The sequence below is a fragment of the Nestor notabilis genome, unplaced genomic scaffold (assembly GCF_000696875.1).
Source record: "Nestor notabilis isolate BGI_N333 unplaced genomic scaffold, ASM69687v1 scaffold28347, whole genome shotgun sequence".
NCBI classification, from domain to species: Eukaryota; Metazoa; Chordata; class Aves; order Psittaciformes; family Psittacidae; genus Nestor; species Nestor notabilis.
Window position 1 is genome coordinate 49,613 of NW_009938421.1, and position 24,060 is coordinate 73,672.

The window sequence follows — 24,060 nt, forward strand, 5'->3', positions numbered from 1 at the left end:
ATGGTTCCAAGTTGCCGGCTGGGCTTGAACCACGACAGGGCCTCAGACTTACTTTAAATTGTTGAGGTCTCTGTTGGTAAAACAGTTAAGCAATTATCTTCCTTAGTAGCAAGAGCTTAAGAAAAGCTACACTTCACTGCCTTCAAAGAGGATGACTTGCATGAGGAGACAGCCATGACCATAAAACCCATCTTAGCAACCTGAAGCTATTGTGGGTTCCTTTCGGCCCAGAGACTGACAGCATTTATCAACGCTACATTACTGATGACACCTATAACATAATCCACCATTGAGTAGCTAAATCTGCTATAGTGCTTTATCTGCTACAACTTAAGCTTCAGAAGAACTAAGTGGATCTAAATGCAAGGCTCAACTTCTATTAAAAGATTAATGTTGAGAATTGGTTCCCAATGAAGACAGACAAGACAAAGAGGCAGGGTTTGAAAACAAGTTTTTACGCAGAAGAGGTCACAGGAGGTGTCTAGAGCTAAGAGCCTTCCATACACACACAGGGTGAGGAGCAGGTGCAGGGCTGCAGGTGGGGTTTTACCGTGGAAGCAAACATGCTGCTGGACATGGAGCGGCCCTCATGAAAGAACTACAAAAGAAAACCAGACAGCAACACGTCAGACAGGCAGCCGGGACAGAACAGGAGGCAAACAAGGTTAAGTAACCCATATGTATGAAGATAAGAAACATGGAATAAAAGCTTGGGTACTTGGAGGAAAGAAGGTCACTGTGTTGCAGAAAGTCTGTGGGCTGCCAGCTGGGTGGGCAGCTGTAAACGAACAGCTGCAAGGCAAAATTTCTGCTGAAATGTGGATGCAGCACTTCAGAATTGCAGCATTTTTCTGCAACTGTCCACCCCAAACCGTGCTTCCTAATCCAGCGTTAATGGTTCAGGCCCAGGCAAACGCTTGATGTTCAGAGATGTAAGTATAGGTGCTTGAAAATGTTCCTTGTAACGTAGAGTTGATTCCCCCGCAGCCAAGATAACATTAAATTAGTATCTAGTGAATTATTTAGAGAATGTAGTGAGATGTTGCAGGAAACAGCATGAGTGGCAAGGTGGGGGGAAACAAAAATAAAACCAGCCAACTCCTCTTCTGTGCAAAACACCAGATTACCATCTAATGCAAGAGCAATGCAGGAACTACATTTCCAACCTCAACAAAGGTCTGAATACTTCAGCTCAGGCCCACCTCTTTATTTAAAACAAAATAATGCTGCCACCTAGTGCCTAGTCCCTCTTCCTTCCTGGAAAGGACCTGAAGTCGGTCACCCACCTTAGGACTGCAAGCCCTGCTCAGACTGAACCCCCAAGTCACTTCAGGGCCAGTGGAAAGCAGCTACAGCTATCAGCACCTTCACAGCCATACCATGACACTTGACCAGGGCATGGCTCAAACACAGCAACCAGCTCTTGTGAGACAGATGCCATAGGTTTCACAGGTGCCTTTGCTTCACTGCCTTATCATGTCCTATGAAGGATCATTAACAGATCTTTACTGTCATCATCAAATGCTCCATTTCAAGACTATGCAGAAATGCCACTCCTTTCTGAAGGCCTACTGAGCAAATACGTTTCATACAATCTAAGGAAAACATCAAATACCTCCTTAGTAACCTACAGGAATGGCCTCAGATTAAATGAAACAGGCTTGCTTGTTAAGAAGGCCTTTAAAAAAATAGGTTTCTAATACAGAAAGGAATACAGTTCCTTGCACTGGAAGGGAACTTCACCTAGTCCATGCAATGGGCAGGGACACCTTCCAGTAGACCAGGTTGCTCAAAGCCCCGTCCAACCTGGCCTTGAACACTGCCAGGGGTGGGGCATCCACAGCTTCTCTGGGGAACCTGTTCCAGTTTCTCACCACCTCCATAATAAAAAAAAAATGTGTTCCTTGTGTCTAATCTAAACCTGTCCACTTTCAGTTTAAAACCATTGCCCCTTCAATCACTCACTACAGGCCGTGGTAAAGAGCATCTCCTCGTCTTTCTTATAAGCCCTCTCCATATATTGAAAGGCTGCAACAAGGTCCTCCTGGAGCCTTCTCTTCCCAAGCTGAATGCCCCAGGCTGGAAAAAACAACCATTCTTATAAATGTATTTTATTTGATCACTACCTTCCTGTTTGTCTGGAGGAAAAGAAATAACAGTACAGACACAAAATAGAGAAATCAAAGCCACCAAGAGTTCTTTTCCAAGTGTATCTTTTCCAGAAGGAACATGGACCACTTCAGCAACTGGGGCAGAGTACAAGAATGACTGCATGAAAGCTTCACTTTGTACATCTGACTTTTCCTTAGCTAAAGATAAAAGAGCTGTTTTAAACTTGATATTATGACTGCAATCAATTTTTTCAAGTTCTTCTATATTCACCATATGAAACAGGAACAGAGAAGAAAGCACATTTTTGGAGGAAACATCCCCTTACTGCCTTCTATTTAGTGATCAGCTTTAAATCAAAGGATCTTTTGAAACTTCTGTCCTTTACCAAGAACAAAACCTAACATAACACAGTTCCAGAACAGATACATTTTCTGATGAGCATTGACAGAAAATCCTCACCTGCTTCATCTCACTCTTCAATTTAGTAATACCACTTCTTTCTGTTTTGGTTGCTCCAGAATGCCCCATTTCATGAATAGAAATCGCAGGGCTAGATGAAGAGGAATCTACAGGTCGTACTAAAAGAAGCAAATGGACATTTTTAAAATACTAGGAGTAGAAAAACAGATGACATTGTATCTAGAGCTAAAGATAAACACATTTTTCACAAGTGTACAATGCTTCTGGTGACAGCAACCTTTCAAGTAACATTGACAGTTCAAAATTCTTGTATCAAGTAAGGGGCCTGGATCCATACTGTGATATCAGGACCTATTTTCCAAGACATTGATCAATCATAGCTTTAAAAGATGTCAAAGTTGCAATGAATCTGTGAGGGCTTAAGAATGAACCCAGGAGACAGCTGACATACAAGTGCTGGGCACCACAGACACACTTCTTGCATGCAGGTTAAATATGCCCTTTTCACGGTTTTCATTCTGATCACATAAAATGTCTTCATTTTAAAAGTTTGCCTTCATATCACTGAAAACTGGATACAATTGCATTTCAGTGCAGTATGGCTTCCATTATATTTGTTTATTCCACAGCAAACACACACCTGTATTGGCCACCTACAATTAATACATTACCTATACTTCTATTTTATGTGCTGAGAGAGCAGATTCCTACTTACAAGACAATCTAACTTCATATTTATAGTTCTTACTTAACATACACAAGTACCCAATTGAACAACTTACAGCTTCTTTCCACTCCAAACTCTTTTCCACTGAGAATATGGTGTAGGAGATTTTTCATATCAAAGGGGCTTAGGTTCATCAAACTCTCTGAAGCTTCTTCACCTAGTTAAAAAACAAAAGAAAAAGCCCCAAGCATCATTATAGGTGGTTTATATCTTGTTTTCCTAAGTAACTGCTGCTGAACGCAGTTCTGTCACATTTACCTTTGTGGCTAAGGCTTTCTCTGAAAAATTAATCTGTAGAGTCATATTTCAAAGAAAATTCATTTCAAGACTAAAGAACAAGCACTGCATGGAAATAACACTATTTGCATTAGTGGATATTATGCTGCAGCTTGTGTGAGATCTTGCTGAAGCTGATGATGAGAAAGTAGTTGTTACTTTGTAAAGCAAGATCACTAGGAAAGGCATTACAGCCATCTCCCAACAGCGCTGACAAGTAGATCTAAATTACAGAACCAGAGTTATTCCATAACAAAAAATGCATGCGTGCGGAAGGCTTGTTGTGTTTTATTTGACTGAAGGATCGTGCTTCTGAGACAAAGTACATACATAGACATGAGCACACGTGCACAGACAAATCCCCCATAGAAGAGCATGGAAAAGGCAGCAATGAAGCTGGTAGCAGTGTACAAGGCAGCTGGTGTTTAAGGCTAAGGAATAACAAAAGTGACCCCAGGAAAGACGGGCTATGCACTGTGAACAAAGCACTTTCCACTATTCAGCTACGGGTTTGGGGGACACAGGGCCTTCTGTACACTCTGCACACAGGATGTGGTTCTGGGCCACCTGACCTATTGAAGATGTCCCTGCTCATAGCAGGGGGGTTGGGCCAGATGACCTTCGAAGGTGTCTTCCAACCCAAACTATTCTATGATTCTATTCTGTAATTCTAACCCAGAAAATTACTTGACTCCTTTTGTAAACTTCTCCTAAGGGAGAAACCTGCTACCCCCCAGCAACAGCTACTGACTCAAGTTAAGAGAGAATGAACATCAAAATGGGCTCCATTTAACCCAGCTACCAGGGACCCCCTCTTTACTCCATGAGGGAGAAAACTGGGGAGAAACCAGAAAATCTGCTTCCACAAAGTTATCCCTGTTTAGGGTGTGCTAGGGCATCAGAAATGGTAACGAGAGCTAAGCCACAAAATATGGCCCAGATCATGCTCCTAAGTGGCAGTATTTCACTATATATTGGTCACATTAACTTGATTACTTTTCATGACTGCTCCTTCTTAGACTTCTGACCCCTGTCAATGAGGAAAACCCTTCAGTAATTTTCCAGATCTCTCTTCAGTCATGATCTCTCTCTAGTTTCAATTTTCTCTTCCAAAATGAATTTCAAAATATTTTGCCTTGCAACACTTGTTTGTTACTTACTTCTTGAGTTTATGGGGGCCTGTAAGTTTTTTTTACTGACATCCTGGTAAAAGAAGGTATCGCTAGCTTAATTCTAAACAGCAAATATTTTACAACTAAGCACATTCAAATGGCATTCAAATGGAAAAGGCTTGCACATAAGAGGAAGATCAACAGTTACCTTGAATAAAAACTACCAGAACTATGAATTAAGGCTCAAATGCTCAGAAGATACCCAAGATCCTAATGCTCATTGACATTAGTGGCACTGGGTTCTGAAATACACACAGATGTGCAATTTGATGACCTGTACCTCAAACACTTACTGAAAGCCAGGGGAATTAAGTATTTAATAACCACTTCAGTTTGAATAACTGGGAGATGATGGGACAGGAATCTTTCATTAAGCCAAAAAGGTAAGTTATTCTTGAAGTTTGTAGCTGTGAATGCTGAATGAAGAAGTTAATCAAAGTATTTAACACATAAATGAAAAATCAAGCACTGAGGTGCAGCAGAAATAATGCCTTGAGTACCTTTATGATAAAACTGCTCTTACCTGAGCATTTCAGACTTCGGGCCAGCTCAGTGGCCATCACCTGAATGATCAGTCCAATGCGGAGCCTGAGCATCTCCACAAAAAGACTAGGCTGTGACCGGACGTACATCGCCAAGTACATAATTATTTCCTGCAAGGACAAATCCATAAGGGCACCCATTCAGAGTGAGTCCTCTTGGCTTTCCCAGTCACAGAGCAAACACTGGTGCCACACTGGGCAAAACTGAAAGAACCCTTTTTACACACGCTGCCTACCTGTGTCAGGACTGCAATACTGATGTCTTGGCCGCTGGCTTCATAAATCAGATCTATGAGCTCCTCAGGTGGCAGTGGGCTACAAAAAGGCAAACCACAGTTAGCAGTTACTCAGGCACCTGCTATTAACCTCTTGAACAAGCACTAGAATCAAGTCACTCAGAAACATCTGTGCGCCACGAAGGTGTCTGTGGTTTTGCTTGGGTGGCTACAGTTCCTTCTGATGGTGAGGAATACATTTTAAACCAAATTTTGCCTATGAGAAATCTGGAGCAGGACTTTTGACAAGGGCATGTAGCGACAGGACAATGGGGAATGCCTTTAAGCTGACAGAGGGGAGATTCACATTAGATATTAGGACGAAATTCTTTGCTGCAAGGGTGCTGAGACACTGGCACAGGCTGCCCAGAGAAGCTGTGGCTGCCCCACCCCTGGCAGTGTTCAAGGCCAGGTTGGACAGGGCTTTGAGCAACCTGGTCTAGTGGAAGGAGTCCCTGCCCATGGCAGGGGGGTTGGAACTAGATGATCTTTAGGGTACCTTCCAACCCAAACCATTCTATGATTCTATGATAATAGCAACAGAACAGTACCAGCAGGAAGACGAAGGGCAGGCTGCTTCTGTAACTGAGGCAGAGCTTCAACTTACGTGGTAATGATTTTTTCGCGGGGTTCTGGTGGCAGACCCACTGTAAGTTGTTTGTGATGAGACAGAAGGTCTGTGCATGCCTATCATAATCGGACATAAAGCAAAAGACAGTTCTCTGAGTAACATGGAAGTGATACTACTTTTAATTCCCCAAAAGGAAGCATTTCTTTACCAATTTTTAAGTGCATTTCTGTTAATTACCAGACATGCAGATCCAGCAGAATGCTGTTAACTAGTTGGCAAAGATCCCCTGAGGTCAACAGGACTATGAGAGTCTGCCCAGGTTGAAAGCATGCTTCCAAACTCAGTGAAATCAGCAGCATAATGATTAGGGACTCCAGTGGGGCTGGCTGATCAATAAAGGACTTTATCCTTTATCATAAGATAAACATTTGTTCTTTCTTTAAGACAAAAAACATTTTTAATCAATGAAAAACTTGGCAGTATTAGCTAAAATAAATTAAAACAAAACATCGGGAATACTAATATATCTCTTAAAACAAGCAAACAGAACATATTGCATCACAATTCTGAATAAGGCACCCTGATACATTCTGAAACAGATGCTTGCCTCAGTACCACAGTGTTTACTCTTTTACATCAATGTCCTTTAAAAGTGGGTGTTCAGTTCACCTGTTTTAGCACCCTGAATCAAAGACCTCACAGAGCAATGTTCCTCTGATTTTGAAGAGTCTGCTTTCCCTCACTTAATATGGAACAAAACAGATCATCTCTACTCACTTCTTCCTCAATTCTTTGTCAGTATCTTCTCAACTGAATATACACAGCTGCCTGTGAACCTGTCTGTACTGCTCATCCATCATGTCTTGAGAATGGAAAAGTTTATGCACTTCTTAAAGTACTGTGGAGGGTGATTATCACAAATTGCTTCCTGCAGATACGACTGTCACTAAAATAGGGGATCCTAGGTGTGACAGCCAAAGCTTTGAAAATGGTCAGGAATTACACAAAGAGCTCTTCAGAAATATGCAGGGCTAAGTAGGAAATTAATAATTTTAATAGAGCCATTAAAATACTAATTATTAATCAAACCAAACATCCTCACACACAGCAGACTGTCTGCCCAATGGGATGGAAATCAGTAGAGTATGTTTTTGTATCATCGCTAGCACCTTGACATAGCAGTGCTCCTGAAGTGTTCATGCTACTGCAGTAGCAATAGACAATTCCCAATGACAACTACAGCTTTCAAAGCATGTAATTAAGCTTCTCCTATTACCTGAGATGAAATTAAGCCTTCACGATCATTTACAGTGTGACATTCTCAGCCCCTGCCAGCATTAGCAGAGTTTGCAGTACAGATGAAAGGTAAAGATGTCGTAATAAGATTTTAGATCAGAAAAACAACTAGTATTTACTGAAAAATGCTGCACTACATATGTTGTGAAGTAAAGACCAGAAGAAGTGCAAGCACAAGCACCACCAGCAAACTGGCAGTTTTATCTCAGTTTTTAGGCAGGAAACTGAACCAGCATTATTTGTATTTCATACCTCAGCCAGGACTTCCACTCTCTTTTTGAGAATACCAGAAATATAACGGATTAAACCCCATTCTTGATTGAGGCCTGCCTTTCTGTAGAGCTCATTGAGTAGGCAATGAACGGTGACACCGTACTGTCCACCCAGCTCTGTGTCCCAGTCAGCACCTCTGCCAGAAAAGATACAGAAGGTTAAGTCATCAGAAAAAGGTTACACAGCTTAACCTTAACCAACAAGCATCCTGATTTTGATCACACTGCTCATACTTTGTATTAAGCAGTATATGAGACGTGGGCCTTCACCATCACCAAAGATCAGTTACATGTGGACAAAACCCTTGGTACCAGGAACTTTCATACTAACTTGAGCACTCACTTAGCCACGAGCCTATTGGTGACTATTTGGTCAATAGTTGTGACCAAACTTAAAGATGCTGAAGTTTATACTTGGACAACTCACTTTAATATATGCAAAATATATAAGATATCAGCTTGATCATGGAGCGTTGGACATTCCTTCAACTGCTCAACAAGCTTCCTGCAATCCAAGTCACCATGAGCATCTTTAGGTAAGTGTAAAACATTTCCACGGTCCTGGTAACAAAGATGGATGGAAAAAAAAAATAAATCAAAGAAATGATCCTGAAAAAACTAGCAGATCAAATTCAAACTTCCTGTTAAAAACATACAACAGACTTGCAACATAACTCTGCCCTTGAAATACAGACACATCACCTAGTTCTTGCCAGACTACTGCAGACATGAAAAGGAGACTGATCCCCAGGTAACACAACACCCACAATGGAACTTCGTCTCTAGTCTTGGTTCAATCAACAAGGAAAGCCCTTTTTAGGACAAAATGAAGAAATACTTTGCCAAAGAAGGAAACCAAATTATGTGCATGATTTTCCTGTCATTTACTGTCACCTGTAAAGAGAAAAGCAGAAGGATACTTCCTCTTTTTAGTTGAAATAATTTAGGGCTTTTTGAGTACCATCTCTAAGCTGTACATATGCGGTGCTTTGTGAACGTATTTGTTTCCACCATAAATCTTCCAAGCTTTGTGCCTTGTGGAATTTGACCGGTGCTTTAAGGACACCTGCCCCTTCACACACTCCCCTCCTGCCCAGACATTAGTATAAGTAGCGTGGCTTGGAGAACATTGCTAAAAGCCATGAACATCCCGTCCTTCCCTTTGTGCATTCAGCTGGAACTAAAGATGATGGTCTTTAAAAATAAGCACCTATATACACTGCACAAACAGTTAAAAACTTTCCACTTGATAATGTCTATTTAACCAAGAAAACTTCACCCAGACAAAAAATAAATTCCAAAACAAGGGAGTAGCCATCTGGTGCCTGGGGCAGAATGTCTTGTCTGTGAAGGAAAATGAGAATGATTATAGTGTTTGGCTGGGAAACACAGGAAGAGTCATAGTATTGGGTCCTAAAATGACAAACAGCATGAAAATTCCCATTTCTTACCTTTGTTTCAAAGAAATGGGGATTATCAACAAGATTCAGAGACTTCCGGTGTGTGTTCAGAACTTTAGTGGGAAGAGACACAGACACAGCTGGAGAACAAAACCACGAGAAAAAAAAATGAAATTTAAAAAAAAAAAAAGTCAGTTTCAGCAACATGAAAATCAAAACCACCTTCACAAAGCAGCTGTAGTAGGCAAAACCAACAGAAATACACCCACAAGCCAAAATACAGAGGCAATGCTTCTGAGATCCTGTGTGTGGAACTTGGAGACAAGCTCACATTCTGAACCTTATCTCCTTGCAGGCTTGCTCCAAGAGTTTCGGAGATGCATGTAGTAACTGAGACTTTGACATGCTGAACTGGTGTCTCTTATGGCAGCCTATGCCTCAGAAATCCTACAGCCCAATGACCTGACCCTGCTAAGGGTTTAAAGATTTCAACACAAGTATTTGGAGAAAAGAGTCTAACTGGTAAGACACCATAATTAAAACAATAATGCTAAATGCAGGCTAATTCTCTGTTAACTTCGTATATTGAATTCAACAGCGGCTCAGATGAATGTGGCACATGAAAGATGGGAGAAAAGACTAACAAAAGAGCTTGGAAGTTATTAATTTCCACTGAAGTTAACAGAAGTTTTCCCTTAACCAGAGCACTGAATACTACATACCCACATATAAAACAATGCCTATGCTGGAATCTATTTACAAATCAAGTCAAAGCACCATTTTGGTGTAAAACCTCCAATCAGTCTATTAAAAATTTAATATAATGAGGAATACTGTCCTTCCTCTCTACCCCATTTGTTCTTACAAATTTAGGGAATACATGTGCATTCTTATGTTTTTTCTGGCATTGAAACATTTCATTTCACCACAACTTTATTGAAATAAGAAAATACATTTTGTCTGCCTTTGTATAAACAATTACAAAAAAAAAAAGACTTCACTGACTCAAGTTCTAAAATTCTATCCAACTGAGAAGCTGCAGCAGTTTCCATCTATCCAACCTTGATTAAATGTTACATTTCATAGCAAGTTATCTATTTATACAACAAGACATGGGATACTGTGGGGGAATGAATGTAACAGCTTCAGACTCATTCTTATTTCTTGATAACTACAATGTACTCAAGCCACTGGTACTTTTTAAATAGCAGAAGTTTGAAATACTTGAACTTACCCCTTCTAGCACCCAAACCAGGCTTTCTATTATTATCACTGAATAGCTAACACGGAGAAATACCTGGAACTTCCAAGCCTTTTGTCTTCGCCATTATTGACAGTATCTCTTCTGTGGAATGGTTTGCACTGAACATAGGTGATTGATTTGCAGTCTTTGAAGTTGGAGGCAGGTATGACTTCAGTGCTGTACTCTGCAGGACATCATTTATGTACTGATCCAGCTCATCCTGGCTTTCTAGTCAGACATACATAAAAGAAAAGGATTATTAAGGGTAAGATCATAATTTATCAGTGTTTTCTTTTTAAAACACACCATTCTATATGCTTACATAGAAGGGCACACAAAAATGCAAGAATATCATAAGCAAGAGATTTTTAGGCTGAGTAAGTTGGAAAGAAAAAAATAAATCTGTTTGTGACTCTTTAAAAACAGTTATATTAAGAAGTTGGTTCTCCCTTTGAGAGGAAGTTAAAGCGTTTCTATCTTGCTGGTAGTCCACAGATCACAGTTGGACGTAAGGGTGTTTTCCAACCAAAATGATTCTATGAGTCTTATCATCTCTTCCACACAAGCTCTTGTCTATGACTTCTCACAGTCTTTTCCTGCCTCTAGCCTCTTTCACACAGTCCCCATCTGCTGACTCTTCAAACTCAGCTTTACTGCAGCAGTTACTGTTCAACACCATACTATGAATATAGGAAGAACATGCACAAATTCCTTCTCCAAATTAAGTCATGCAAGTACTGTCCTCAGACGGACACACAAGAAACCAGAGTGACTATCAACTATGAACAAAACAGATTCTGTTGATAGAACTTGGCAGAGAAAAAAAACCAACAAACCAACCAAAACAGAAGTGGACAACCACTACCTGTTTCACAGAAATCTGCTGAATAGCCTCCATATTCACTGTCAGGAGTATCACGGCCTTCATCAGGGTTATCGAACAGTTTTACATCACAGTCTGGATCCAGGAAGCTCAGATGTGTATGAAAAGAGGTGGTAAGAAATTCTGACAGCTTGCCTATCTTCACCCTGCAAACAGGAATACACACCAAAAAGCATTATCCTACACTGTTCCCATACCGAGTAATACTCACTGAGCTTTCAACAACTCCTCCAAAATTTTTAAGACCAACTGATAAATCCACCTTTGGTAACTACACAGCAGATACTGATAGTGAGAAAAACAAATGTAAAACAAGAGTAACAGATCTGAATACTTAGTGCTCTAGATACCTACAGGTGTTAACTCAATTACGTGTAACGTGCTGTACGTATGAAGAGAGACCCCGAACAAAGACCTAAACTCTAAGGATAATGCATAAGAAACTGGGGCTGAGAAGTTCCCATGAATATCAGTATCTTTCCACCAAACTGCAGTGCTGCTAAAAAACAGAAAGCCTATGTCATTACCAGGGGAAGATACTGGCTGACAGAGAGCAAGCAGAAAGGGAACAGTGAGGTAGTGTGGCATCATACGGATTTGCTTTTGTAAGTGGATGAATGGAACAAATAAGCTTACAAGTACAACATGTAATTTGTGTTTAAAACATCTCCAATATCTGTGAAACATAATTACATCTTAAAACCGGAAGCCCAGCCAAGACCAAGTTTTTGTATTTCCAAGGGTCTGAAATACATTTTTCCTTATTCGTTAATGGCAGTCAGAGATGGTACCCCTTTTGGAGACAGATCTTGTCCATTGCACGTGAGGTCCAGCTACCATCTAATTGACACATAACAACCAAAGCTGAAAATTCTCTCTTCACAGAGTTCTAGTACAAGGTCTCTGCACCATTACAAGCTCAAACCTGAGGATTGTATATGATTTAATTAAAAACAAATCACAGAGACAATCATCTGGGGGTTCTGACATTACCTGGCACCTCCAAAGTATCCATCCTCTAGTTTTCTTATGGTGGCAAGAACTGCGGGATGAATGTCAGTACCATCATCAACTGCAAAAGAATAATGGAAGAGTCTAAGCTTACTAACACATTTTAAATTATCATGTACAAATAAAGTGGATTACTAGGTGTTTCCTACAAAGTAAACCAGACAAATTTGAAACAGAGCCCACACTTATCAATACTAGCTTATTAAAAAACCCCAACAAACAGACAAGCAAACAAAACCCCAAACAAGTTCTGAGGGGGTTTCTCAAGACAAAACTCAACCCACTCCACACAAGTTTCAAAGGGATTTCTATCACATTTCTTTGAACAAAAATAGCATGGAGATGATGAAGAGATGCAAGGATATAAAGGGGGAGTAAAACTAAAGTGAAATATTACCATGTCATCCAAATTCAGCACACACTTGAGGAAGTTAAACTGTACTTTTGATATCGGAATTCAGATTTTGAAACATCTCTTCTCAAACTGACTTCCATCCGATTCCCCTGCCTTAATCTGCTCTGCTTGAAGTGCAGAAAATTAGGTTTACCAAGCATTGTGTGGGTGATGGGAAATGTGAGGGTTGGTCTCCCTGTCATCCTCCAACAAGAAGTGAGGTACGCCAGCTCTATCTTCAGCATCTCCACAATCATCTGATTGTCTAGAGCCAGATAGAAGTGATGCTGGTCAGTAAACTAGAGAACAAAGAAATATGGCATATGAGTAGTTGTCAGTATTCTAACTTTTTTTTTCCATTTCCTCCTTTAAATCATTCACAAAAGCCATACAAGCTATTCTTGACCACAACCAAGACTGCATGAATTAACCTAACAAGCCCTGTGACTGTGAAAAAGAAATCCATGCTTGAGCAGAACCCATTTTCTTACACTTGGAGGCTGACTGTGAAAGAAGCAAGCCATACAAATAGAAAGTAGACAATCACACCCATGAGGCAGAATCTTCCGAGTGATGAATTACAGTAACCTATGGTCTGGAAGACAGAAGTACTCTAAATGTGGAAGAAAAAGCTAACAATAGCAACAAACCAAATAAACAGCCTAAAGTGCTCACTGGGGACTGGTACCTGTATGTCTCTTGGGAACAATCTGAAAGTCAAGCTGAATACAGAAAAACTAGCAATTACTGTGCAAAAAAGGTACATTAAGTGTACAGTGGTAAAGTGTGCTGTTCCCACTACAGAGGAAAGCCAAGAACCACAGTAAGAGACCATTATGGCTACTTCAGGAGCTGGAAACCAAAAAAGGTAGACAAACCATGGAAAGTATGTAAAAGCAGCCACAAAAGAAGTTATGTAAGGACACAGATCTTGGGAAGGGGTGAGCATGTAAATTCAAGCTGACGAAGTGCAGAAGAATTATTTCACAGAACTTAAGGAACTAGCCAAAACAATCCCTGAGCCACTTGCAGTTAGTTTTGATAATTCAGGACAAACAAGTCCCAGAAATCCAGAGAGAAGCAAACACACTTCGAAGAGGAAGAGCCAGGATAACATAAGCTAATTTCAGTGCCTGAAAGCACAGGAGAACAAAGCCAATTTGAGAATGCCAAGACGATTACAAAATTATAAAGTAAGATGGCCAAACAGTCATAAAAAAACCAATCTCAGTAAATGAGTCCAATTTCCTTCTTTGGGAGTAACTAGATGGTAGGTACAAGAAAGCGGCTGACATCCATCAAATTTCAAATGTTCACACTAGTGAGCTGAAGAAAAAAATATCTGAGGAGGCAGAACTGCTTGAAAACTTGTTCTCAAAATAGCAGTTATTAACTATTTTTTCAGGAAGAGAAGGTATCTAAATGGGGTCAGCCTTTGCCCCACACCTAATCAATATTTTCATTAAAGAACAGGATGAAATACAAACTAAAAAACCTCACAAAATTTGTGGACATTAGTCAAGATCAACAGAGATGAGTCAACTGCTAACTTTAGGAAAGTGAAATTAAACATTAATTCCACCCCCCTCAACAAAAAAGTTAGGGGGAAATGTCTGGCTATGAAGTAAAGCAAAAATGTTACAGAGATCTTAGCTTAACTCAGCAGGATAAATGCCATTTTGGAATACATCAGTAAGTACATGATACATGGCAAGATTTCAGGTGGAATACTGGGTCCTACTTATATAGTAAGATGTGGACAAAAAAGATATTTTGAAATAAATCACAACTCTAAGGAATTTTTCCCTCATTTCCAAAAGTGAAAATTGGTGTGTGGGAACAACAACAAAAGCTGCTTGCGTTCAACTGACATAGGGAAGAACAGAAAGGGATCCACATTTTCTGCAGTAAATCTGATGTTGCTTGGACATTACAAAGGACTGCAGAAGCCATCTATGGAATCCACTGAACACATCTTCCACTGGAATTTAAGGACTACATTAGTAAGATATCTATACAGGAGGGTGCGCGCATTCTTTATCCTGCTCCAGTTGCATGTTTGTAGTAGGTGACCCTTTGGCCTTTTAGTACCAACTGCAAGAAATAAGTCTGCAAGGAGTGTGTGGTATTTCATTAACTGTACAAATAAGAGCCATTAATTCAGAAAAATAAAGACAGAACATCCCTTTCTCAGCCCTATTGACCATTTCAACAATATAATGAACAGATTACATCTTAGGCTCTTGGGGGTCACAGTACTTGGCACACTTAGGTGAAACTAAATTTTCCATCAAGGCAATTGGTAGGAAGATACATTAAGTGATCTGTTTCTGGAGAAAATATTTCATTAGCTAGAATGTTGGTTCAGGCAGAGTTCAGTAACAACTTTGTACTATTGATTTGCTGTGTTCTCCTAAGCCAGAAGTCAAAAAAGCCGGACTCTGTATAACAGAAGGGAGATTTATCAGTACTCCTACTATGCTGATCATTCAATGCTATTAAAAAAACCCACAAAGCAAAGTACATCTGCTTTATCAGCCTCGTTCTACCTTAAGTTGAGTGACAGCACGTAAAAGCTAAGTGCTACACTAATGATTAGCCATTAAGTAAGCAGTGATTTCCCTGTCAGCTTTAAATGCTCACCTGAGGGGTAAAAGCAAATATTTGATTTCTTATCACATACAGCTTAGAGGTGCCTAACACTCCGATATGTCGGTGTGGCCGTCCACTTAATTTCATGTTCTTGTTCCGGCCTGTGAAGAAAAGAGAAAGAAAAAAAGGTCTCACCTAACATTTCCTGTGTGCTTTTCCACAACAATCATTTTAGACAAGGAGATCATTCATTGCTACCAGCAAGGCAGAAGAAACGTAACAGTGAGATGCTACAGACTGGTCCATTTTGTAGCAACCACCAAAATAATATCTGGAGTTCTTCAAACGCCCAATTAAAAATAAAAATCTTGGCTTCACTGACCATAGGATTGAGACTTTTAATTACAGTCACTGCTTAGCACCTCAAGTTTCCCTACCAAAAGGACAGGAGGTATGCCCTTTCAAAAGCAAGGCCATCAACAGACAACAGAAGCTGCAATGCTTTCACTGTAGAACCTTAAAAATTCTTGCCCACAGAAGGCTAAGTCCAAATACAAAGTACATCCAAATACAAAGAAAGATCTTCATTCTTTCATCAACCCAATAAGCTAGAGTTTTCTCAGTAGACCTTATTAGTGAATAATCCACACCGCATTCCTTGCTCCAGAAGCCAGGAGCTGACTTGAATCTATCTGTCAAGGAATATGAGCCAAACAACCAGGTGCCTGAAAAAAATACCACTCTGGAAATTCCCAGAGAAGTCACTGTTAAAAACAATACACCAATGTGCTAAATCATCCTACTCACTCACCCACAACTGAAAGCTATTACGTATTACTATGAAATAAATGTAAACTTCAGCAAAACCCTGCGAATGTTTCATTTGTAAAAAGTTCTTTGTGATAAAGAGACAGATTCTCTCCCAAAACCAGCACCTGCAATTTCCCTTTACTAGAAAAGGAATTTACTGGAGAGTAAAGCACACACTCCAAGTAAGTTCCCCTTTGGAAGCATTCAAACAACCTCCTGTTAAAAACAAAAAAACCCCAAACAAGAAACACCACCACCACAACAAATAAAAAACCCCAAACCTACCCCATGAACAGCCTCATAATCTCCCTCGGCATTATCTGTAACTACATTGCCATGGGAACACACTCCTGACTGACAGAGAAGCACGATATGGCTCCTCTTGTCCACGCTGCAAAGGAATGTACCAGTGCTGATTCACCCCACCTCAATTTTCACCTCAATTTTACTGTGTAGTAACATCCACAGTTTTGAGTTACTAGTTGCTGGCATGCTTAAAATTGTAAAACCAAGTTCAATTAGGAATACATGTAACAAATTTTCCAAGACCACCTTTGTTCTAGCAAGAATTAGCAAGAGACAGTTACCAAAATATTTTCAACAACTGGAACTAGTCAGAGTTTTGGGGCATTTAATTTAAAACAAATGCTGGGCTCTGAGGAGAACAGGCCTTTAGGGCTACTGCTGAGGAACTGGAATATATTTGAAGTCTTGCGTTTAGAAAAGCCCTGAAGGCTTCTCGGTTTGCAACACATAGTGCTTCAGCAGCCCAACTCAAATCAGGGTTGGAAGGAACATTAGCAAGAACCTGACAGCGCAAAGATGTTCTGATAGCAGTACAGCTTCCCTAGCTTGGAGCAGAAAACCTCCCAGGCTGTCTGCTGGTAGAACGACAACCACACTGCTGCTTCCAGACTTAAACCAGAAACACCCAACATTTGCTTTTTTTTTTTTTTTTCTTTTTTGTGTTTTACCAGGTGTCTTTTCTAAAGCCAGTTTCTCTGTGCAAGTAGTTCCTGCAGGACAAAAAAAGTCAGTTCTTGCCTAACTCCTAGGGCACAGGAAAATTTGTGTTTTGGCCATCTTTTCTAATGAAGCAACTTTTTTTTCCTGTTGGAGTCCCTTATTTAAGACACAAGTTCTAGTTTTCTAAAGTTTCTTGCCACAAAACACTTTTTCATTTTTTTTTTTAAATCAAAGAAAATAAAAATGAAAAAATTATATCAAAGAAACTGAGACCGTGTGAAGCAAGAAAAACAAACAACAAAACACCACCCTTAAAAACAAACCTTGCACAGCAGGAGAGAGAGGCTTCCATGTTCAAATACCTACCGAGCATGGTGTAGAGGTTACTCAGGATGCGAGCTGGCTGCACTCTTAGTGGATGGATATCAGCAATGCTCTGAACATTGATTCCATGGTCTTGCAAGAGATTCTTAATTTGATTAGATTCAGCCAAAACAGTTACTGCATAATACAAAACAAATACATTAGAAAAAACAAGCACCTGCCCAGGCCACAGTATCACTGACAAAGGCTGCTCCTGATGAATAAGCTGGTTGCTTTACCACAGCAGTACAGACCCCTGAAAAGCCTTTAAGTCCTGATCAGCTGGTGTTTGCCTTCTACTCAATTGTCTGGTTTTGCCTATTCAAGAAGCCACTCCCTGCAGCAGCCAAAAGACAGCCGTAAGTCTGTCTGCCTCATCTCTGTGTACAGAGATCCTCCTCAGTCACTGCTCTCTGCTTCCTCCAAAAAGGGGCTGCTCAGAAACTTAACTGACTTGTCTTCTGCCAGTCCTGCTCCTTCTTGCTAGAGTTCACCAAGATTTCCCATTTCACTGCAAGATTCAGATTGCTGCTCTCCAGTCCCTAACAAATCTTAAAATTAAGTATTTAAAATATAAAACATTTGTTAAACCTGATCTCCCCTCTGGGAGAAGGCAGCCAGGCAAACAACCCTTTTCTCCTTCTCACAGTATCATCAAAACATCTACGCCAATGCAAAATGTGCATTATTTTTAATCATGTCTGTCTTCTTTCCTGTACATAGAGACTTCACCATCACACTGTCCAATTCATCCAGAATGTTCAGAAAACTCCCTCACCTTGCACAACAACATCAGGTTTAAGTCCAGTGGAAAATCTCCTATTTAAGGGATCAATTTCACCTGCAGCAAGAAATCCCTAGAACAAATGAAAGAGAAAGAAAGAAACAAAAATTAAGTAAAAGGCTTCTGATTTTACCAGAAGGGCAGGACTTAACGCCTGGTTTATCCAACTTGTCTACTAAGTAGTACATTCAATAAAAACAATGGCTGCAATACTTTTAGGAACAGCAAGAAAATGGTTATGACTGTCCCAATCTGCATATTCAGATTTCTTACTTTAGAGTTTCAGCAACTGACACAATTTCACCAGGCCAGTGATCTTTGATTTTTATTCAGTGGTTCCTTTAACAAGTCCATGGCTAACATGGGACAACTCTGTAGGCACCTTGTGCCACAGAGCAAGGCATAGCCTAGTGGAATTGAAGCAGTTCCAAATCCTAGCGCCGGGGCAGCCAAGTCAGCCTGGGCATATTCTTCTAGCCTAACCATGTGGCAACTTATTCAGCTTGTTAGAAACAGACAATTGCATAGCTGTATACAAGAAAAAAAGAAGCATGTGCATGTTTCAACCAAACTGTTCTTAAAACCCAAGCCATCTTAAACCAAAATGACATACAAGCTCACCTACTGTACAATAAACAATTACCTCTGCTAGCAGGCAGCTAAGGACATACAGTGATTGGCCCCAAAGATGAGGCAACTTTCCCACTGGGACACGATCCACTGAGTGAGGATTTTCATACTCCTCATCCACCTGAAAACAAATGCATAAGCAAGAAAAATTACCATAAAGTTCTGAAGAACACTCAATTACATGGAAGTATCTGAAAAACTATGGTCTATCATCTACCCTTTCTAACCTCCCATTATTACTGACACTGAGATCTCCTGGTTTTATTTTAAAGGCTGCACATTTTCTGGAACAAGAACTATACTTCCTTTTCATACAGCACCCCACCCTTTGAAGCTGGAGGGTGAATGGGTATTCTGTGTGTAATTACAGCTTTGGTGTTAGCACTTCCCCTTTCTTCTCACCATGCCTCTGCTGCCTTCCCTCTAGGCAGCTTGTAGGTAATTGGGTGTCTGCTTTCCAACCCCTTGCAAGATGACCCTTGAACTTCACTGATGTCTACCTAGTTTCCTGAAGTAAAGGTGCTTTCCAAAAATGAAGGCTGTTCTACCTTTCCTGTGTTAACAACAATGGTCAATGGAAAAATTAGAAGTAGACTTTTCTAAATTTACAAAAACTGTCTTGCTTTTGCAGTATACACATCTATTGAGGGTGGAGGAAAAATCCTCCTTGGTAACATCTTTACAGTACCCATGTTAAAATTCACATATGACAGGCAAAATCTACCCTCTTTATTTGGCATGTTCATCAGATCATCATCATCATATAAAAATTCACAAGAAAGCTGTGAACTCTCACATGGTTGTTCCTACTAGGAAGGCAATTCAGAGTTTCCACCTCAGATCTGTGAGCAACACATCAGTTGTCAACACTGCTTGCCCAAACTCAGATCAAGCCAGGGGCCTGCACACCCTTAGTGAGTGAGGGCTGAGAAGTCCAGAGCAGGAGAAGTTGGCAGGGAGGGATACAAAAGCAAATAACATGGAAGAGCACATAAGCTCATCTGAATTTCTCTGTCACACTGGGAGAATCAGGTAAATAGTAACAGCAAAGACAGGGGGGACGAAGAGGAACAAACTAAACCTAAACAAAAAAAACAAACAAGCCAAACAAAAAACCCAGCCTAAACCCTAATCCACCTCCTCTGAAACCCTTTCTCCCTCACATACAAGCTCTGGAAAAGAAAGAGCACAATCAATCAACATACTAGACAGGCAGGACAGTCTGTGCTTTATTTCTTCTTTGAGCTTCAGTTCCTAAGTCAGCATTGGCACTTCTTAAATATTATGTCTTGCCATAAGGATTTAAAACTTTAGACATACTCCCGTATTTCCATAGGCACCTAGATTCCCAAGTAAAAACTGTGACCATTTGGAAGCCTAAAGTTCACCATTTCTCAGCGGGAGCTGCGAGAGGTGTTTTAGTTTTTAAATATACAGCAGTCTTTTTATTGCTGCTTTAGATTTATCACCTACAATAAAACTATAAAACTAACACTCAATGTCTATGTTTCCCATGCTCATGTGGATGCTGCGTTTTCACAATACCTTCTCTGGAGGCACTGCATAGAGTTCAGGCATTAGCACTATTCCATTCTTCTCTCTAATAAGTATTCCTTCCAGAGCCTCTCTATACTCTTGTACCTAAAAAATATTTTCAGAGAGTGAAAATTTACATTACAGTCGGCATAATCAAACCTGTAAAGTTTTAGTACTTTCCAGTAGTATGTTTCTGCTGAAAGGGCAGGGTAAATCACAACTTCCTGACGGAAGATCAGAGACTGTTCCAACATCTCAGGATTACCAGCCTCAGAAACATGAACACACATCTTTAATCTATAACAAACCACTGCAGTACAAACTTCTAACATATTCCTATCAAGAAGTCACTGGAACAAATCATACATGGAATTGCAATGGATGACAATGCAGTGACATGGACATCAGGACTGCCAATATCCATAAAAGTGTAAGGTGTATAAATTATTAGCTTTCTGTCATGCACGTTTGTCTATGATTTTCTGAATTCTGCTTCACTCGACTGGGAAATCAATTTTACTGATTTGCTTAAAAACTTGCCCCAGGGAAAACTTTAAAGTGGATTTAATCATCTGTTTAAAAATTTTCAAGTTCACTAAACAGAAAATCCTCTTGTTCTTGTGTTACGTATAGTACACCCAGGAATACCAGACTGATACAAAATAAAGAATATTTAATGTTCCTTTTACCAGATCACTTATTTTGTTCCATTTGTTAACCATCCCATTCCAAGCTTTCACCTACAAGGAAGCTGTTTTCAAAAACTACCAGCACCTGCCTATTTCCACTATCCCTTTCTGAGTATGGTAAAACACAAAAAGGATGCTGTCCCAGATAATCCAACTAAGTTCTAGAGACTGCTTCGTGAAGTGGTATTTTATTGACATGACTGACGTTTCAGTAAACTTTCTCATTTTCCCCCTCATGAAATAATGCCATTTTTCTCTCTCTACCAAACTATTTTCCTGGGTTCAGGAAAGCAACTTACATTTCTAGTCTCAGTAAGTATTTCATTTTATTTACAACACCTGGTACATAAAGAAGGCTTTTGGGTCTGAAATTCACCGTTTTGTTTCTGATGCCCTTTTAAGGGGTTATGTTTAACAATCTGCATACTAGGCAATTTTAAAAATCACATTAACTTTTACTTCCTTCAAGCCACCAATCTACTGAAGTCCTGGTATGAATGCATTTCTGCATTTAGTGCTGGCTACAAGTTGCTCTTTAATTCACCAATATTCTCCAGGTGCCGCTATAACCTTTGGAAGGCTACAGTCAGTTTAGCTTCCCTGACCACTGGATACTTGACACAGTAAAGGCATGAAGTAACTTAGGGAATTAATGAAAATGAAATGGCTCCTCATAATCCAACCACAAATCTCCCTGAATGTACAGAAGGACTGAAAGTACTGTGAATCTTGTTTTCAGCAGCCACGCCACAGAGGTCGTGGGAAAAAGAAGCTGGTCTCATCCTGAAATAATTGGGAAAGAAGTACCAAGGTTGGAGATAAGACAGAACCAGGCAAACAAACACTGTTCAGCCCAGTTTGACCACACCAGCTAATAGAGCCACTCAACCCGGTAGAGGTCCCAGTGTGCACAACACTGCAGTTGCTACCAAGTCACCAACTCCCAGGAAGGTAAGATTGGCTGAAGACTACTCCCATCCTGCTGATGGGGTAGCCAACTGATACCAAAATAAACACGAAGCAAGCTACAAAATACTATGGGTGAATCCCTTTGCATTTCCACTGACTATTCTTTCCTCACCTGAATTTTATCCTCATTGAATACTCCATCAATTAGGAAGTATGTCCAGAATACTGGCCACTCACATTCAATATTCTCAAAGAGCTTGAGTTCAGCATGATCATAGTGCAGCCTGCTTGGATCCTAGAAATTCAATTATACTTGTTTAGTCACAGTGCTAAATTAGTCAGTCATATTCCAAGCATAATGGCAGCCTACTTTATACAAATAATTACAACCAAGAAACGAATAAAAACACCAGAAATAGTTTCCACGCAGACTCTTGACTTCTTTTTCACATTCAGTTTCAAACATTTAATTGTTCCCTAGACAAATCAACCCTTCCCAGTCTCAGAATCCAGGTGTCACCCAAATAATCTTGGCTCCGCCTCAGTTCAAACATATTCTGGGACACTTCAGACACCACTTCTGCTTAGGCACCACAAGCATATCTAAGGGTTCATTTTTTACAGAATTAAATTCTGTTCTTAATAATTGTTTTTCAAACACTTAATCCTCCTCAGATATGTGTCATTCCTAGGGTGGACACCTGGATTGCCTCCAAAACCAAAATCCAAATCCAAAGAGGTCTTAACAGCAATACAGAACTTCACCCCTTCATGTAAATGAGACAAAAAATGTCTATAAACAAGAGATAAAATTCTTCCTAATGCCTAACTGAACTACACATCAGAAGTACCTCTCTGGGAGTCTTGTAACCGTCTCGGAGAAAGCGGCAGCAGCCATAGCGGCCCTATAGAGACAGACAAAATTAACACAAAACTTCATGTACTGTTCTTCCTCACAGATTAACATCAGCATAAAAGTATGTTCTAAGCGTCACTTAGGGATTTTCCTCCCTCTCTTCCCCGCACAGATGAACCAAGTCTGGCAACCCTTGTCTAATTAGGATTTCTGGTTAAGAAAGGGAGGTTCTGCTTCTCTTTGGAAAATAAAAATAAAGGAATTGCTTACCTGCAATTTGGATAAGATTTCACTCTTGGTTACATTAACCAGGTTTACATCCTCCACTGCAAAAGCCGGGTAAGAAATAATAGAGAGGAGGCCAGCATCTATTTCCTTTGACGTGGATGCCCTTGGCAACATGGAGTATAGAATAGACTGAGCAAAACAGGAACAGAAGAAAGGGATGTAACACGATTTACATACTTCAAAAGACTATGTCAAGTCCAAATGGAATAGACTATAGTATTTGCAAACTGACAGAAAACTCAATGCATAATTATTTTTAACTTAGAACAAAAAATGCTTTGCAACACTCACTTCCTCATGATCTACTAGAAACAGGGTGAAAAGCATAATCTGAAGCCATCATTATTAAAGTTCTTGGTTCAGTTAATCAATATTTCATCTAAAAACAGAAAGTAGAGAGCTGTTGGGGTTTGCCCTAGCAAAAGGAAAGAGAAGACTATTTTTTACCTGACAATGTTCTACTTCATCAGGAAGAACATGAATCACCGATTTGTGTCCTCCGTGAGCTCCAAAAAGATCTAGTTCATCAATTGCTTCCAAAGCCGCCTTCAAAAAAAAACCCAGAACAACAACCCAAAATAATTAAATACTTTTTAAGCAAAGTATACACTCTAGCACCTGTGCTTATTCACTGAAGGAAAGTATGACGGAAGTCTGCCCACAGACATCTTTTCATTTTAAAGAGCTGCCTGGCAATACTTTAACAAAAGTAAGCATTGCTGTCCTCCTGCTAGTAGGATACAGGGCTGATGTGCTGGCGATCCTTCTTAGAATTTAAAGGCAAAGCAAAACAATGGGGAGCTGGGCTTCCACTGAGATACTATTTAATCGTTAAAGTACTTAGTAATAAGTGCTCTATTCCAAAATAACCCCCATTCCGTGGCCTTTCATTCCTTCTGCATGAAAGGCTGTTCCTGTTCAAAGAGGAAGACTTGTTCAAGGCGACCCGGAATCAGCAGAGGCCAGTGCACTGAGAAGAAAGTAGTGCCATCTCTCTGATACTATCACTTCCAAGGGACAGAGAAACGAGGCACATGATCTCT

At 40.1% G+C, this 24,060-nt stretch overlaps 1 protein-coding gene across 1 annotated transcript in view; it reads right to left on the bottom strand.

Annotated features, from left to right (window-relative positions):
• Positions 1–24,060, bottom strand: part of PHKA2 (phosphorylase kinase, alpha 2 (liver)) — a 35,522-nt gene that overhangs the window by 5,979 nt on the left and 5,483 nt on the right. The window contains exons 6-27 of the mRNA XM_010019307.1: positions 23,465–23,563; positions 23,000–23,146; positions 22,725–22,778; positions 22,046–22,168; positions 20,285–20,380; positions 18,753–18,860; positions 18,104–18,182; positions 17,329–17,463; positions 15,238–15,347; positions 12,749–12,893; positions 12,183–12,261; positions 11,172–11,335; positions 10,361–10,534; positions 9,115–9,203; positions 8,091–8,224; positions 7,644–7,800; positions 6,132–6,211; positions 5,486–5,564; positions 5,231–5,360; positions 3,315–3,416; positions 2,572–2,690; positions 551–598 (exon numbers count right to left, since the gene is read on the bottom strand). Coding sequence (XP_010017609.1) covers positions 551–598; positions 2,572–2,690; positions 3,315–3,416; positions 5,231–5,360; positions 5,486–5,564; positions 6,132–6,211; positions 7,644–7,800; positions 8,091–8,224; positions 9,115–9,203; positions 10,361–10,534; positions 11,172–11,335; positions 12,183–12,261; positions 12,749–12,893; positions 15,238–15,347; positions 17,329–17,463; positions 18,104–18,182; positions 18,753–18,860; positions 20,285–20,380; positions 22,046–22,168; positions 22,725–22,778; positions 23,000–23,146; positions 23,465–23,563 — 2,451 coding nt within the window. The remainder of the gene's footprint in view (positions 1–550; positions 599–2,571; positions 2,691–3,314; positions 3,417–5,230; positions 5,361–5,485; positions 5,565–6,131; positions 6,212–7,643; positions 7,801–8,090; positions 8,225–9,114; positions 9,204–10,360; positions 10,535–11,171; positions 11,336–12,182; positions 12,262–12,748; positions 12,894–15,237; positions 15,348–17,328; positions 17,464–18,103; positions 18,183–18,752; positions 18,861–20,284; positions 20,381–22,045; positions 22,169–22,724; positions 22,779–22,999; positions 23,147–23,464; positions 23,564–24,060) is intronic.